At 51.0% G+C, this 13,115-nt stretch overlaps 1 protein-coding gene across 3 annotated transcripts in view; it reads left to right on the plus strand.

Moving 5' to 3' along the window:
• LOC102451664 (IgGFc-binding protein-like) overlaps nucleotides 1-13,115 on the plus strand; it is a 105,050-nt gene that overhangs the window by 62,070 nt on the left and 29,865 nt on the right. For all 3 annotated transcript variants that reach the window (XM_075938278.1, XM_075938280.1, XM_075938279.1), the window contains 20 exons: nucleotides 208-316; nucleotides 869-960; nucleotides 1,662-1,838; nucleotides 2,208-2,410; nucleotides 2,892-3,036; nucleotides 3,821-3,871; nucleotides 4,092-4,178; nucleotides 4,458-4,508; nucleotides 4,716-4,966; nucleotides 5,306-5,483; nucleotides 7,613-7,721; nucleotides 8,259-8,350; nucleotides 8,605-8,781; nucleotides 9,745-9,947; nucleotides 10,429-10,573; nucleotides 11,360-11,410; nucleotides 11,631-11,717; nucleotides 12,003-12,053; nucleotides 12,260-12,510; nucleotides 12,640-12,817. In XM_075938278.1, the coding sequence (XP_075794393.1) occupies nucleotides 208-316; nucleotides 869-960; nucleotides 1,662-1,838; nucleotides 2,208-2,410; nucleotides 2,892-3,036; nucleotides 3,821-3,871; nucleotides 4,092-4,178; nucleotides 4,458-4,508; nucleotides 4,716-4,966; nucleotides 5,306-5,483; nucleotides 7,613-7,721; nucleotides 8,259-8,350; nucleotides 8,605-8,781; nucleotides 9,745-9,947; nucleotides 10,429-10,573; nucleotides 11,360-11,410; nucleotides 11,631-11,717; nucleotides 12,003-12,053; nucleotides 12,260-12,510; nucleotides 12,640-12,817 (2,688 nt within the window). The remainder of the gene's footprint in view (nucleotides 1-207; nucleotides 317-868; nucleotides 961-1,661; nucleotides 1,839-2,207; nucleotides 2,411-2,891; nucleotides 3,037-3,820; nucleotides 3,872-4,091; nucleotides 4,179-4,457; nucleotides 4,509-4,715; nucleotides 4,967-5,305; nucleotides 5,484-7,612; nucleotides 7,722-8,258; nucleotides 8,351-8,604; nucleotides 8,782-9,744; nucleotides 9,948-10,428; nucleotides 10,574-11,359; nucleotides 11,411-11,630; nucleotides 11,718-12,002; nucleotides 12,054-12,259; nucleotides 12,511-12,639; nucleotides 12,818-13,115) is intronic.

The raw sequence follows: 13,115 nt of genomic DNA on the forward strand, positions 1-13,115 counted from the left end.
CTCACGCCGCCCCCCAGAATTTCTTCATGCCCTCCAGGTTGGGAACCCATGGTGTAGACATACCCATAGGTGAACAATACCTACTCCTTCCCGGGGAAGGTACTGGTACACACAAACGCCAACTCTTTCAGACCGATGGGTTTGACAGCCACGCACTAAGCTGCGGTTCCGCCCTTCGCACACCCAACGAACTTTCCCTCGTGACAGGTAATTACAATGGCGATCCAAAGGACGACAACAGAAAGCCGAACGGCAGCATTGCAGCAGATTCCACAGAGCTGGGCGAGAGCTGGCTAGCGGTAGAGAACAACACCGTGTACGTACAGACGGAAGCAAATCCGGGGTCTCTGCTTGGGAAGATCTAGGAAAGCAGGCTGCATGCCCTGCCACAGGGTGCCATCCATGACCGATCCCCTCAGTACCCTACTAGGCTGAGCACAACTCCCACCCTCTCCAGTGCACCCTGGAACTCCCCCCACCGTTGACCATAGGCAGCGAGCGAGTAGCAGGCCTCCTACAGCCTGCCTCCTTGGGTCGCCTGTCCTCCAGTGCAGGAAGAGCTGCTGGGTGGCTGGGCGTGACCCGCTGTCCCACTCAGGGGACAGACAGAGCCACTGTTTCCTACGCAGGCTTGTCGCACTCCCAATTCCACTGGTGAGTGGCGGAGCAGCCCAATTCCCCCGAGAGGGAACGGAGCCCTTGCTGCAGTGTGGCAGTGGGGAGCAGAGCTCTCAGCCTTTCCCTGAGCCCGACTCTGCTCCGTGGCTGTGACCGAGTCAGGCCTGCACTGCAGGGATGGTGCCATCCTTTGCACATCTGGCCTGGGAGATAAAGGAACGTCCATCGAAGAGTGTCTTTCCCTTGCCAGGTGCTCCCCTGACGAATCCGGGATCTGTGACCCTGAGCTGGAGAGTGAAGCGAGGAAGAACACGGCCTGCGGCATGATCACCGACCCCTCAGGTAGTGTGGCCGTGGCTGAGCCAGGGGCAAACGGATTGAAATCACTCCATACTTCATGGTGCACTTGCCTGCATCTGGACCTTACCCCCTGAGCCCATTGCTATGAGCTCCCCTTGGAACGAGCACAGCCCCCAATACTGAACGCCACACTAGAAGTCCCCCGAGTTGGGGAGGCTTCCGTGCTCCGACCGGATTGTGCATTCACACGGCACCAGGTTGTGCGGATTCTTTGGGACTTGCTTTTCGAGAGCCGAGTTCTGCAGCCCTTGCCTGCCCAGACCTCCCATTGCCTCGCATTCACATAGCGCAGTGGCCCCAATGGCCTTTCTGACCGGGGAATCGAAGTGCGTGAGGCATTCCCTCCTCCAGACAGGGAATGGGCGGGGTGTCTCCGGTACCAGCGTACCTTACCTCCCAGCCCACAGCTCGCTGTCTAGCTAGAAGCGTGTCCACTTTGAGCTACATTGCGATCCCCTGGCCGAGAAGGGGCGGTCCCAAGCCAAGCAAAGCCAAGTCTCAGCAGCATTTGGGTGTATTCAGCTTCAGGTTTGGTTTGGGTTCATTAAAGACACCTGGTCAACCTACCCCTGCCAGGGAGCAGAGACTCCTTGCCAGGAGAGTGCTTGCCAGGATAGAGGTGGAGCTCAGCTGATTGCTTCCCTCTTGCCTGTCTGAGACTGTATCTTTCTTCACTTACCCAGGCATCTTCAAGGACTGTCACGCCCACGTAGCTCCAGACCAATTCCTGGAAAACTGTGTGTACGACTGGTGTTACACTGATGACAAGACAGCGTCCTTATGCCACGGGCTGCAGGCTTATGCGGAGTCGTGCACAAATGCCGGGGTCTGCAGAGAATGGAGAAATAGTACTCTGTGCCGTGAGTGCTGTAATCGATAGCTATTCCCTTCTGAGATTCAGCCCTTTGTAATGCAAGACTTCCTTCAGAAATAGACCTTTCTGCCTCTTCTGATGGCCTGGACTTTCCAGTCCCGTAATGCTTTGCGGGTCGTCTCTCCATCCTCCGCTCCTCTGTCTGGTCCAGTTCTTCACTGGATCCTGCCGGGCTTGGTGCTGTGTCATTCCCCGCACAGAGGGTTTCCCTGGAGAAAAGCCTTAGAATGCAGCATTCCCCATGTGAACGGCTTTCTGGCCACACTACGCTCTTCTGGAACAAACAGGGGCGGTGTGAAGAGAATGGCGTTGGGAGTTTCCTGTTAGTAATCTGCGGCTTTCTCCTCACTTGTAGCAATCTCCTGTGCCGAAGGAAGCCAGTACAAGAGCTGTGGGAGCAGGTGTCCTTCCAGCTGCGTGACTCCCTCTGCATTTAGCCCTTGCAGCTCCTTGCCCGTGGAAGGCTGTTTCTGTAAGGAAGGCTACACTCTGAGCGGAGACACCTGTGTGCCGGAGAGCCAATGCGGCTGTGTGGATGAAAACAACCACTATCATCAGGCAAGTTACCCCGAGACAACAATCCCAGGTTCTTTTAGTGTTTCCGTAACTGGTAAAAATTGAATTAACAGCGTCTCTCCTCACATGGGCTCAGGCCAGTGGGTTGTGTGGATGTCATTGTTCATTTCAATAGTAACCATGCCTAGCTCATCTCACGGGGAGATCCCCAAGTACGTAAGTGCCAAAAGGAATCAGTGTTTTCATTCCCTTTTTAAAGAGGGGGAAACTGAGGCACGGAGCAATCGCATGATTGCATAAGCTTGCCAGCAGGCCACCGTTGCGAACAGAAATCAGGTCTCTTGAGTCCGAGTGCGGGACACCTTTTCTGGGGCCACACGGTTTCACTGGGGAGGCAGCCGGTGGCCTGGAGAGTATTACAGGCATTGATCCATGCCACACTCCTTTCATTGTGCCCCATGGAGACACTCCTCCGGAGACATTATAGTATTTCATATTCAAGAGCCTCTCCTTTCTCTAACAGCTGAACGAAAGCTGGTTCCCCCGTGACACCTGCAAGGAGCGCTGCTCCTGTCACGGCAACAACAGCATCACCTGCACCGCTTGGGAGTGTGGGGCGCTGGAGGAATGCCGAGTGCAGGACGGGGTGTTGGGTTGTTACCCCTATGGTGAGTCCCCCCTGCAAACGCTTCCACATGTGAGCTCAGTCATTAGCCCGTCCTTGCCCAGAAGGGTTTCTCTGGATACCTGACCCATCCGTGATGGCACAGGAAGGAGCTGACTGCTGATGCTTGCCAGTGCAGAGACACTCAATGACTAATCCCGTCTCGCAATCCTCAAGATTTCAGCCGCAGAGGAAGTGGAGCTGGCGTAGAATCACTCACATTTTACTTGAGTGGGGAATGGAGAATCAACCCCCAAAACACCCATTCCCGCAAATGAAAACATTGAACACAAAAGTGTCGATTTAGGATAATGCCGAGGGAGGGGAACAAATGTGAAGTCAAAATTCCTCTTGCAAATGACTCCACCTTTACATTGTCTTAAAGACTGTGAAAAATACACCAAGGCCAGCCTTAACATCCATCCTCAATTGTTAATAAAAACAATACATGCCATTGCATTATCAACATTGCACTCAACATGAAATGTGTACACTTTCTCATGGGTCCGTCTCACTTACATCGGTAGTAGGCATACTTGACTGTTACAGATTGAAGGCACTTAGGAAGTATTTAGACCATACGCTCCTACGATCACCGTAAGTTTCCTAAGAATAATCATTTCTTTCCAAGTTTAGCCGTAGGTTGTATTTTGAGATGCAATAACCTAAGTCAGAATGGATTTGGTCTTCGCTGCAGAGTCTGGTGTTTTGAAGGGATATTCTGTGATACTTTGCATAGACCAGAATGAGCACATTGTCAACCTTAATTTCCTTGTATCTTTTCCCAGGAGAAACCACAAGCACTTCAAGTCCAACTACAGTAGACACCAGTCCATCAGGTAACGTGTTTCCCTCAGACCTTTCTCAGTCTCCTTGTCCTTTCCTGGTAGGCCGTGAAATTGGCAGCTGGTTTCACATGACGTTTCAAATAACACAGCAATTGGGAGGCAGAAAGGTTCATTTTGAAGTATAGGTCCCAGTTCCCCCGTGTATGCTACCGACCCTCACTCTTGCGGTTCTCGGGTCTTACTAACCAATTCTGGGATCTTCTCGCGTTAGATTCCACAACAGAGCAGGGAACCAGTCCTCCTACAGAGACCACTCCGCACCACACAACGAGCATCCCTGCAGATGCAAGTACCACAGGTAAGTGTGCCCGGACACTGGGGTTGAGAGGAAATCCCCCTCTTTGGTCACACAAGAGCGCTTGTGTGCGGAGGGCACATAAAGCCTGTGCGGTGTAAGGAATTGTTTGAGCTACTGCTGCTTGCATACAGGCTATGCGCACTGCGTTCCTCAGATGACAGTTCTCACACTAGATCATTTGCAATCGAATGCAAAAGTGTAAAAGACTCATCCTATTCCACTCTTCATAGAACAGAATGGCCAACGTCGTAACTGTAATTCCTTTATATACTTCACCAGGAGAATCCCCGACCACAGCAAGTCCAACTACAGAAGGACCTTGTCAGACAGGTAAAGTGGATTCCTCAGGACTATAACAATGTCCTTCCCATTCTCCTGTGGGGTGAAAAATTGGAGCCTGAATGCAGAATAGGGTTAGATTTGTTGAATACTTTGAAATCTCAGCATTAACTGAAATGCAGACTAATCTCTCAGCTCATGTTATTCATAACACGGCTGAGTGTTGCCTGGAATTAATCCACCGTTTTTCCTCCTAAGGTGTCCGTGGCACCTGCAGTGCCTCAGGGGACCCACATTACAACACCTTTGACGGCAGAGTTCACCATTTCATGGGAAACTGCACCTACACCCTCTCCAAAGTCTGCAACGCCTCCGGGGGGCTCCCACCTTTCGATGTCTCCACCACCAACGAGCACAGGGGCTCCAATACCAAAGTGTCCTATGTAAAGTCCGTGCACGTGGAGGTCTACGGAACTCAGATTTCCTTGCTGAAGAACAGGAAAGTGAATGTAAGTGAAAGGTGATTTAACAGCAATATTCCAAACATCTGACATTCCTAACTGAGAGTTGTGAAAACTGAGACATTGGATTGCACTGACAGGTCACCTGGTGGGTTTCTCTTTTCTCACTGGCTGTGTGCGCTTCTTGGAATTAGGTTTGCGCTGAGATCTCTGAAGACTGGTAGTTGAATTTTGCTTTCTGTCAATTTTCTGCCATATTTGCTTCCCATTCCCAGGGTGAATGAGATCGCTATGTCCAGTGAAGTCCCTGAACAGCCTATTCACGGGCTACTCACTGGGAATCGGTGGTTACTCCTGGTGACTATATTTTCCCAATGTGTTCTGCAGGTGAACGGCACCAGAAGGAACCTGCCTGTGGAGATTGAAAACAAGATCAAGATCCAGGTCAGCGGGGGCTACGTGCTCTTGGAAACCGATTTCGGACTCTGGGTCAGATTCGACGGCAATCACTATGCGGAGGTGTCAGTGCCCTGTGACTACCAGGGCCAGCTCTGTGGCCTGTGTGGTGAGTATCCCTGTTCCTGAGAACCTTCAGATCATCGCATCAGGAGCCTCTCAATTACCCATACACTGTGGGGACCGGCTGGTTTGTTATCTGTTGTGCTCTGTTTATGCCACAGTCGTCTGGTCCGTCTTGTGTGGACTGGGATTGAGAGAACTGGAGAAAAGGAATCATCATAATTGACTGGGTACATGGCTACCATGACTTGCAAGAACTCTGGTTACCAAGTGGTTAACTTAAATGTCAGGAATGACAACTGCAGGTCTCATTAACACAAAAGGAATCTCACATTCCGATCTGCAGTCTGATTATTATGCCAGTTCTACCACAGATCAAAGCCCCCTTGGTCAAAGCCCCCTTGCCTCTTTCCGATGTCAATTGTGTCTGTCTCTCTTTGAAGGGGATTCTCCAGCCTAACCCGTGCTCTTTATTTCTTTAATCTTCAAAACGATACTAAAACCTTCAGGCCCTTCTTGCGGCTAAGGACAGATTTCCAAGTGGCTGCTTAACAGCCATTCCAAGATTTTCCTCTCTGCTATGTTGTTCCTTGGACAGGCACATAACTACTGTGTGAACACAGTTATAGCATGTGCACAGCCTAAGGCAGGGGTAGCCAGCCCACGGATTGCAAGCCGCATGTGGCTCTTCAAAAAAAAATCCCGCAGCCACGGCTCAGTTCCCGCACCTGTGGCTGTTCTGCGTTCCCCCGCTCTCACCTTTTCTCCTTGTCTGATCTGGGCATTGCTTGTGGGGGGCTTAGAAATATGATACGTGGCTTTTAAAGGGGCAGCTTTTGTTTGTTTGTTTTTTCTCAACAACTTCTTTCCCTCCGCTCTTTGTGCTGTGTCCCTGGCCTGAGGCTCCTCTGATCACTGAGCCTTCTGTTTAGAGGTGCTTTCTGTTCTCCAGCTGCTGCAGAAGGTAGTTCTACTGGAAGGCAAAGCATGAGAAAATCCCTCTCTCTGGAATACTACTGGCATAGTGACAGGGATGGACTAGATAACCCGCTATGAATCCTTTTCATGCTTAATCTCCACCTTTATTTGCTGTTCTTTGATACGTGCCATCCAGTATTTGGTGCAGTGCAGGATATGAACGCCAGAACCCCCTAGAGAGTCAAGCGAGACAGAACAGAACAGATACGACTGATGTGTCAGAAGTACGTTTGTGGTGAATGTAGGTGACTCAGTTCTTAGCTAGTGACGCAGCAAAGGAACCTTCAGGCTAACAAAGGGCAGTGAAGGGTGAGCAAGGCCCCTCCGGAGCTAGCAGAGACCAATTAGGTCTGCAGCAAACAAGCCTTGCAATACAGGAACTTCCTTCTCCTGTCTGCCTCTGCCAGGGAGAGCTCCTCCGTTTGCTGGGAGACACGTTGCTAGTTCAAGTGTTCCTAGAACAGCAAATAATGGTGAAGATTAAGGCAGAGGTAAGAAGTGTGCAAGACTCCGCTGGAGCTAGCCAAGACCAGTTAGAGTCCCAGCAGATAAGCATAGCACTACATGAACCTCCTACGGCAGGTTCAGTGGGAACAGGCCAAGGCACCTGCCTCGTGAGCTCCACCTTGTGGCTATGCGCACTCCAATCCGGGGCTGGTCTTACTCAAAGCAACTGTGCAAAAGCATCCACGGTATCCCAGATTAAAGCCCGTCCCCCGGCACCGAAGTGCACACTCAGCTTTGCCTCCTCTACCGCAACCCAACTCCTGGAATTAAATTGCAGGAGAAAGTTGTGTTGTGAGCTGTCTGGGTCTTCCTGGTTCCCCAGATTCTGGAGGGACTGGAAATTCCCAGGGGAATGACCTTTCCTGGGGTGTTCTGCTATTCCCAGACTGTTCCTCACATGGCTTCAAGCCCCAGAGATAAGGGAGTATGAGTGCAGGGTAATTGTACCTTGTTTATCCGAGTCCCTGTTCCTCCAAAAGAACATAGCCCCTACGGTTTACTCCAAAGGGGAATCTTCATCAGCTGGTAGCAGTGTGGGATCTGAGACATATAGGTAAGCAATTCCTCCACCTTCCCGGGGAAGGTACTGGTGCACACACAGGCCAGCCCGTTCATACCGTTGGTTTGACAGCCACGCACTAAGCTGCGGTTCTGCCCTTCACACTCTCAACGAGTTTTCCCTCGTGACAGGTAATTACAATGGCGATCCGAAGGACGACAACAGGAAGCCGAACGGCAGCATTGCAGCAGATTCCACAGAACTGGGCGAGAGCTGGCTAGCGGTGGAGAACAACACCGTGTATGTACAGACGGAAGCAGATCCGGGGTCTCTGCTCAGGAAGCTCTAGGAAAGCAGGCTGCATGCCCAGCCACAGGGTGCCATCCATGACTCCTCCCCACCCCCTCGGGCTCTTCTGGGATGAACACAGTTCCCATCCTCTCCAGTGCATCCTGGAACTCCCCCCATCATTTACCATAAGCAGGGAGTGAGCAGCTGCTACCACCTGCCTGTCCCCCAGTGCAGGAAGAGCTGCTGGGTGGCTGGGCGTGACCCACTGTCCCACTCACGGGCCTGACAGAGCCACTGCTTCCTGCACAGGCTTGTCACACTCCCAATTCCACTGGTTAGTGGCGGAGCACCCCAATTCCCCCGAGCTGGAACGGAGCCCTTGCTGCAGTGTGGGAGTGGGGAGCAGAGCTCAGCCTTTCCCTGAGCCCGACTCTGCTCCGTGGCTGTGACCGAGTCAGGCCTGCACTGCAGGGATGGTGCCATCCTTTGCACATCTGGCCTGGGAGATAAAGGAACGTCCATTGAAGAGTGTCTTTCCCTTGCCAGGTGCTCCCCTGACGAACCTGGGATCTGTGACCCTGAGCTGGAGAGTGAAGCGAGGAAGAACACGGCCTGCGGCATGATCACCGACCCCTCAGGTAGTGTGGCCGTGGCTGAGCTCTGGGCACGCTGATAGAAATCAATCCAGTCTGCAGCGTGCGTTTGTACGTGGGTGTATTCAGCATGTGGGTGTATTCAGCTCCAAGATTTGGAATGGCTCATTTCGGAGACCCAATCACCCTACCCCTGCCAGGGAGCACAGACTCCTTGCCAGGATAGTGGACGGGTAGAGGTGAAGTTCAGCTGATTCCCTCTTGTCTTTCTGAGACTGTATCTTTCTCCACTTACCCAGGCATCTTCAAGGACTGCCACGGCCACGTAGCTCCACAGCAATTCCTGGAAAACTGTGTGTACGACATGTGTCACACTGATGACCCGACAGCGTCCTTATGCAACGGACTGCAGGCTTATGCGGAGTCGTGCACAAATGCCGGGATCTGCAGAGAATGGAGAAATAGTACTCTGTGCCGTGAGTGCTGTAATGGATAGCTAGTCACTTCTGGGATTCAGCCATTTGTAATGCAAGAAGTTCTTAAAAAATAGACCTTTCTGCTATGGTACCACTGGCCAACATGAGTGAAACTAGCCCCAGTCCATTCTGTTTGGAGCGGTTAAGAATGTTAATTACGATGTAAAGGGGTAACCAGTTAATCGGTTACCAAGTGAGCATTGCCCCCAGCCTACGGCATGGCACACCAGGCCTGGCTGGAGCAGCCCACCAGGCCTTGTTAACCGGTTAAGCGTAACGTTTAACTTTTTAACCGTAATTTTACATCCCCAATGTAATCCTTGTGCAAGGTCCTGGGGAGGGAGGGGCCAGGATCTCCACTCGATTCCATGGATATGAGTCAGCCGCAGCCTCTGAAGGCCATGCAGATTCTCCCATGTCAAGCGGGAGTTAGGCAGAGGGGAATCGGGCCCAGCAGTGCTCCATTAGCCCACAGTAGAGGTGCTGCACAGGAGGCAGTAGGGAACCCTTCCCCCACCCTTTTTCACCATGTGCGCATCAGCTCTGTTCTGGAGGGATCCGGTGGCGACAATGAGCAGACCCTAGTGCAAGCTCTCCGTGGAATAGAGCCGTGCACAGCAAACTTGGGATCCTCTCTCTGGCCGCCCTATACCAGGCTGCTTCAGAGAAAGGTGCAAAAATATTTGCAGTAGGCAATTTTGGGGCAGTCTGCCCCCAGTGATGTCTCCTCCTTACCCCTACGTTGTTCACATGCCCGGTCACAATGTTACCTAGGACACCAGCTGAGATGGAGGCCCATTGCTCAAGGTCCAGGATGACCAGCCGTGGGCAGCCCTGCACTGAAGCCCATGAGCAGAGCTTCTTACAACCCTTTGTTTGTCTGGAACAAACAGGGGCGGAGTGAAGAGAATGGAGTTGGCACCGTTTCCTTTCAGTAATCTGCGGTTTTCTCCTCACTTGTAGCAATCTCCTGTCCTGGAGGAAGCCAGTACAAGGCCTGTGGGAGCAGGTGTCCTTCCAGCTGCGTGACTCCCTCTGAATTTAGCCCTTGCAGCTCCTTGCCCGTGGAAGGCTGTTTCTGTAAGGAAGGCTACACTCTGAGCGGAGACATCTGTGTGCCGGAGATCCAATGCGGCTGTGTGGATGGAAACAACCACTATCATCAGGCAAGTTACCCCGAGACAACAATCCCAGGTTCTTTTAGTGTTTCCGTAACTGGTAAAAATTGAATTAACAGCGTCTCTCCTCACATGGGCTCAGGCCAGTGGGTTGTGTGGATGTCATTGTTCATTTCAATAGTAACCATGCCTAGCTCGTCTCACGGGGAGATCCCCAAGTACGTAAGTGCCAAAAGGCATCAGTGTTACCATCCCCCTTTTAAAGAGGGGGAAACTAAGGCACGGAGCAATCGCATGATTGCATAAGCTTGCCAGCAGGCCACCGTTGCGAACAGAAATCAGGTCTCTTGAGTCCGAGTTCCGGACACCTTTTCTGGGGCCACACGGTTTCACTGGGGAGGCAGCCGGTGGCCTGGAGAGTATTACAGGCATTGATCCCTGCCAAACTCCTTTCATTGTGCCCCATGGAGACACTCCTCCGGAGACATTATAGTATTTCATATTCAAGAGCCTCTCCTTTCTCTAACAGCTGAACGAAAGCTGGTTCCCCCGTGACACCTGCAAGGAGCGCTGCTCCTGTCACGGCAACAACAGCATCACCTGCACCGCTTGGGAGTGTGGGGCGCTGGAGGAATGCCGAGTGCAGGACGGGGTGTTGGGTTGTTACCCCTCTGGTGAGTTCTCCCTGCAAACGCTTCCACGTGTGAGCTCATTCATTAGCCCGTCCTTGCTCAGAAGGGTTTCTCCGGATACCTGACCAATCCGTGATGGCACAGGAAGGAGCTGACTGCTGATGCTTGCCAGTACAGAGACACTCAATGACTAATCCCTTGTCTCGCAATCCTCAAGATTTCAGCCGCAGAGGAAGTGGAGCTGGCGTAGAGTCACTTGCATTTTACTTGAGTGGGGAATGGAGAATCAACCCCCAAAACGCCCATTCCTGCAAATGAAAATATTGAACACAAAAGTGTCGATTTAGGATAATGCCGAGGGAGGGGAACAAATTTGAAGTCAAAATTGCTCTTGCAAATGACTCCACCTTTACATTGTCTTAAAGACTGTGAAAAATACACCAAGGCCAGCCTTAACATCCATCCTCAATTGTTAATAAAAACAATACATGCCATTGCTTCATCAACATTGCACTCAACATGAAATGTGTACACTTTCTCATGGGTCCGTCTCACTTACATCGGTAGTAGGCATACTTGACTGTTACAGATTGAAGGCACTTAGGAAGTATTTAGACCATACGCTCCTACGATCACCGTAAGTTTCCTAAGAATAATCTTTTCTTTCCAAGTTTAGCCGTAGGTTGTATTTTGAGATGCCTTAACCTAACTCAGAATGGATTTGGTCCTCGCTGCAGAGTCTGGTGTTTTGAAGGGATATTCTGTGACTCTTTTCATAGACCAGAATGAGCACATTCTCAACCTTAATTTCCTTGTATCTTTTCCCAGGAGAACCCTCAACCACTTCAAGTCCAACTATCGTAGGCACCAGTCCATCAGGTAATGTGTTTCCCTCAGACCTTTCTCAGTCTCCTTGTCCTTTCCTGGTGGGCCGTGAAATTGGCGGCTGGTTTCACATGAGGTTACAAATAACACAGCAGTTGGGATGCAGAAAGGTTCATTTTGAAGTGTAGGTCCCAGTTTCCCTGTGTATGCTACCGACCCTCACTCTTGCGGTTCTTGGGTCTTACTAACCAATTCTGGGATCATCTCGTGTTAGATTCCACAACAGAGAAAGGAACCAGCTCTCCTACAGAGACCACTCCGCACCACACAACGAGCACCCCTGCAGATGCAAGTACCACAGGTAAGTTTGCCCGGACACTGGGGTTGAGAGAAAATCCCCCTCTTTGGTCACACAAGAGCGCTTGTATGCTGAGGGCACATACAGCCTGTGCATTGTAAGGAGTTGTTTGAGCTGCTGCTGCTTGCATACAGGCTATGCACGCTGTGTTCCTCAGATGACAGTTCTCACACTAGATCATTTGCAATTGAATGCAAAAGTGTAAAAGGCTCATCCTATTCCACTCTTCATAGTGGAACGTCTTAATGGCCAACGTCTTAACTGTAATTTCTTTATATATTTCACCAGGAGAATCCCCGACCACAGCAAGTCCAACTACAGAAGACCCTTGTCAGACAGGTAAGGTGGAGTCCTCAGGACTATAACAATGTCTCTCCCATTCTCCAGTGGGGTAAAAATTGGTGCCTCAGTGCAGAATAGGGTTAGATTTGTTGAATACTTTGAAATCTCAGCATTAACTGAAATGCAGACTAATCTCTCAGCTCATGTTATTCATAACACGGCTGAGAATTGCCTGGCATTAATCCACCGTTTTTCCTCCTAAGGTGTCCGTGGCACCTGCAGTGCCTCAGGGGACCCACATTATAACACTTTTGATGGCAGAGTTCACCATTTCATGGGAAACTGCACCTACACCCTCTCCAAAGTCTGCAACGCCTCCGGGGGGCTCCCACCTTTCGACGTCTCCACCACCAATGAGCACAGGGGCTCCAATACCAAAGTGTCCTATGTAAAGTCCGTGAACGTGGAGGTCTATGGAACTCAGATTTCCTTGCTGAAGAACAGGAAAGTGAATGTAAGTGAAAGGTGATTTAACAGCAATATCGCTCCGTCCAGTGAAGTCCCTGAACAGCCTATTCACGGGCTACTCACTGGGAATCGGTGGTTACTCCTGGTGACTACATTTTCCCAATATGTTCTGCAGGTGAACGGCACCAGAAGGAACCTGCCTGTGGAGATTGAAAACAAGATCAAGATCCAGATCAGCGGGGGCTACGTGCTCTTGGAAACCGATTTTGGACTCTGGGTCAGATTCGACGGCAATCACTATGCGGAGGTGTCAGTGCCCTGTGACTACCAGGGCCAGCTCTGTGGTCTGTGTGGTGAGTATCCCTGTTCCTGAAAACCTTCAGATCATCGCATCAGGAGCCTCTCAATTACCTGTTCACCGTGGGGACCGGCTGGTTTGTTATATGTTGTGCTTTGTTTATGCCACAGTCGTCTGGTCCGTCTTGTGTGGACTGGGATTGAGGGAACTGGAGAAAAGGAATCATCATAATTGATTGGGTATCTGGCTAGCATGACTTGCAAGAACTCTGGTTACGAAGTGGTTAACTTGAATGTCAGGAATGACAACTGCAGGTCTCATTAACAGAAAAGGAATCTCACATTCTGATCTGC

Source organism: Pelodiscus sinensis, chromosome 10 (assembly GCF_049634645.1).
Source record: "Pelodiscus sinensis isolate JC-2024 chromosome 10, ASM4963464v1, whole genome shotgun sequence".
NCBI lineage: Eukaryota > Metazoa > Chordata > Testudines > Trionychidae > Pelodiscus > Pelodiscus sinensis.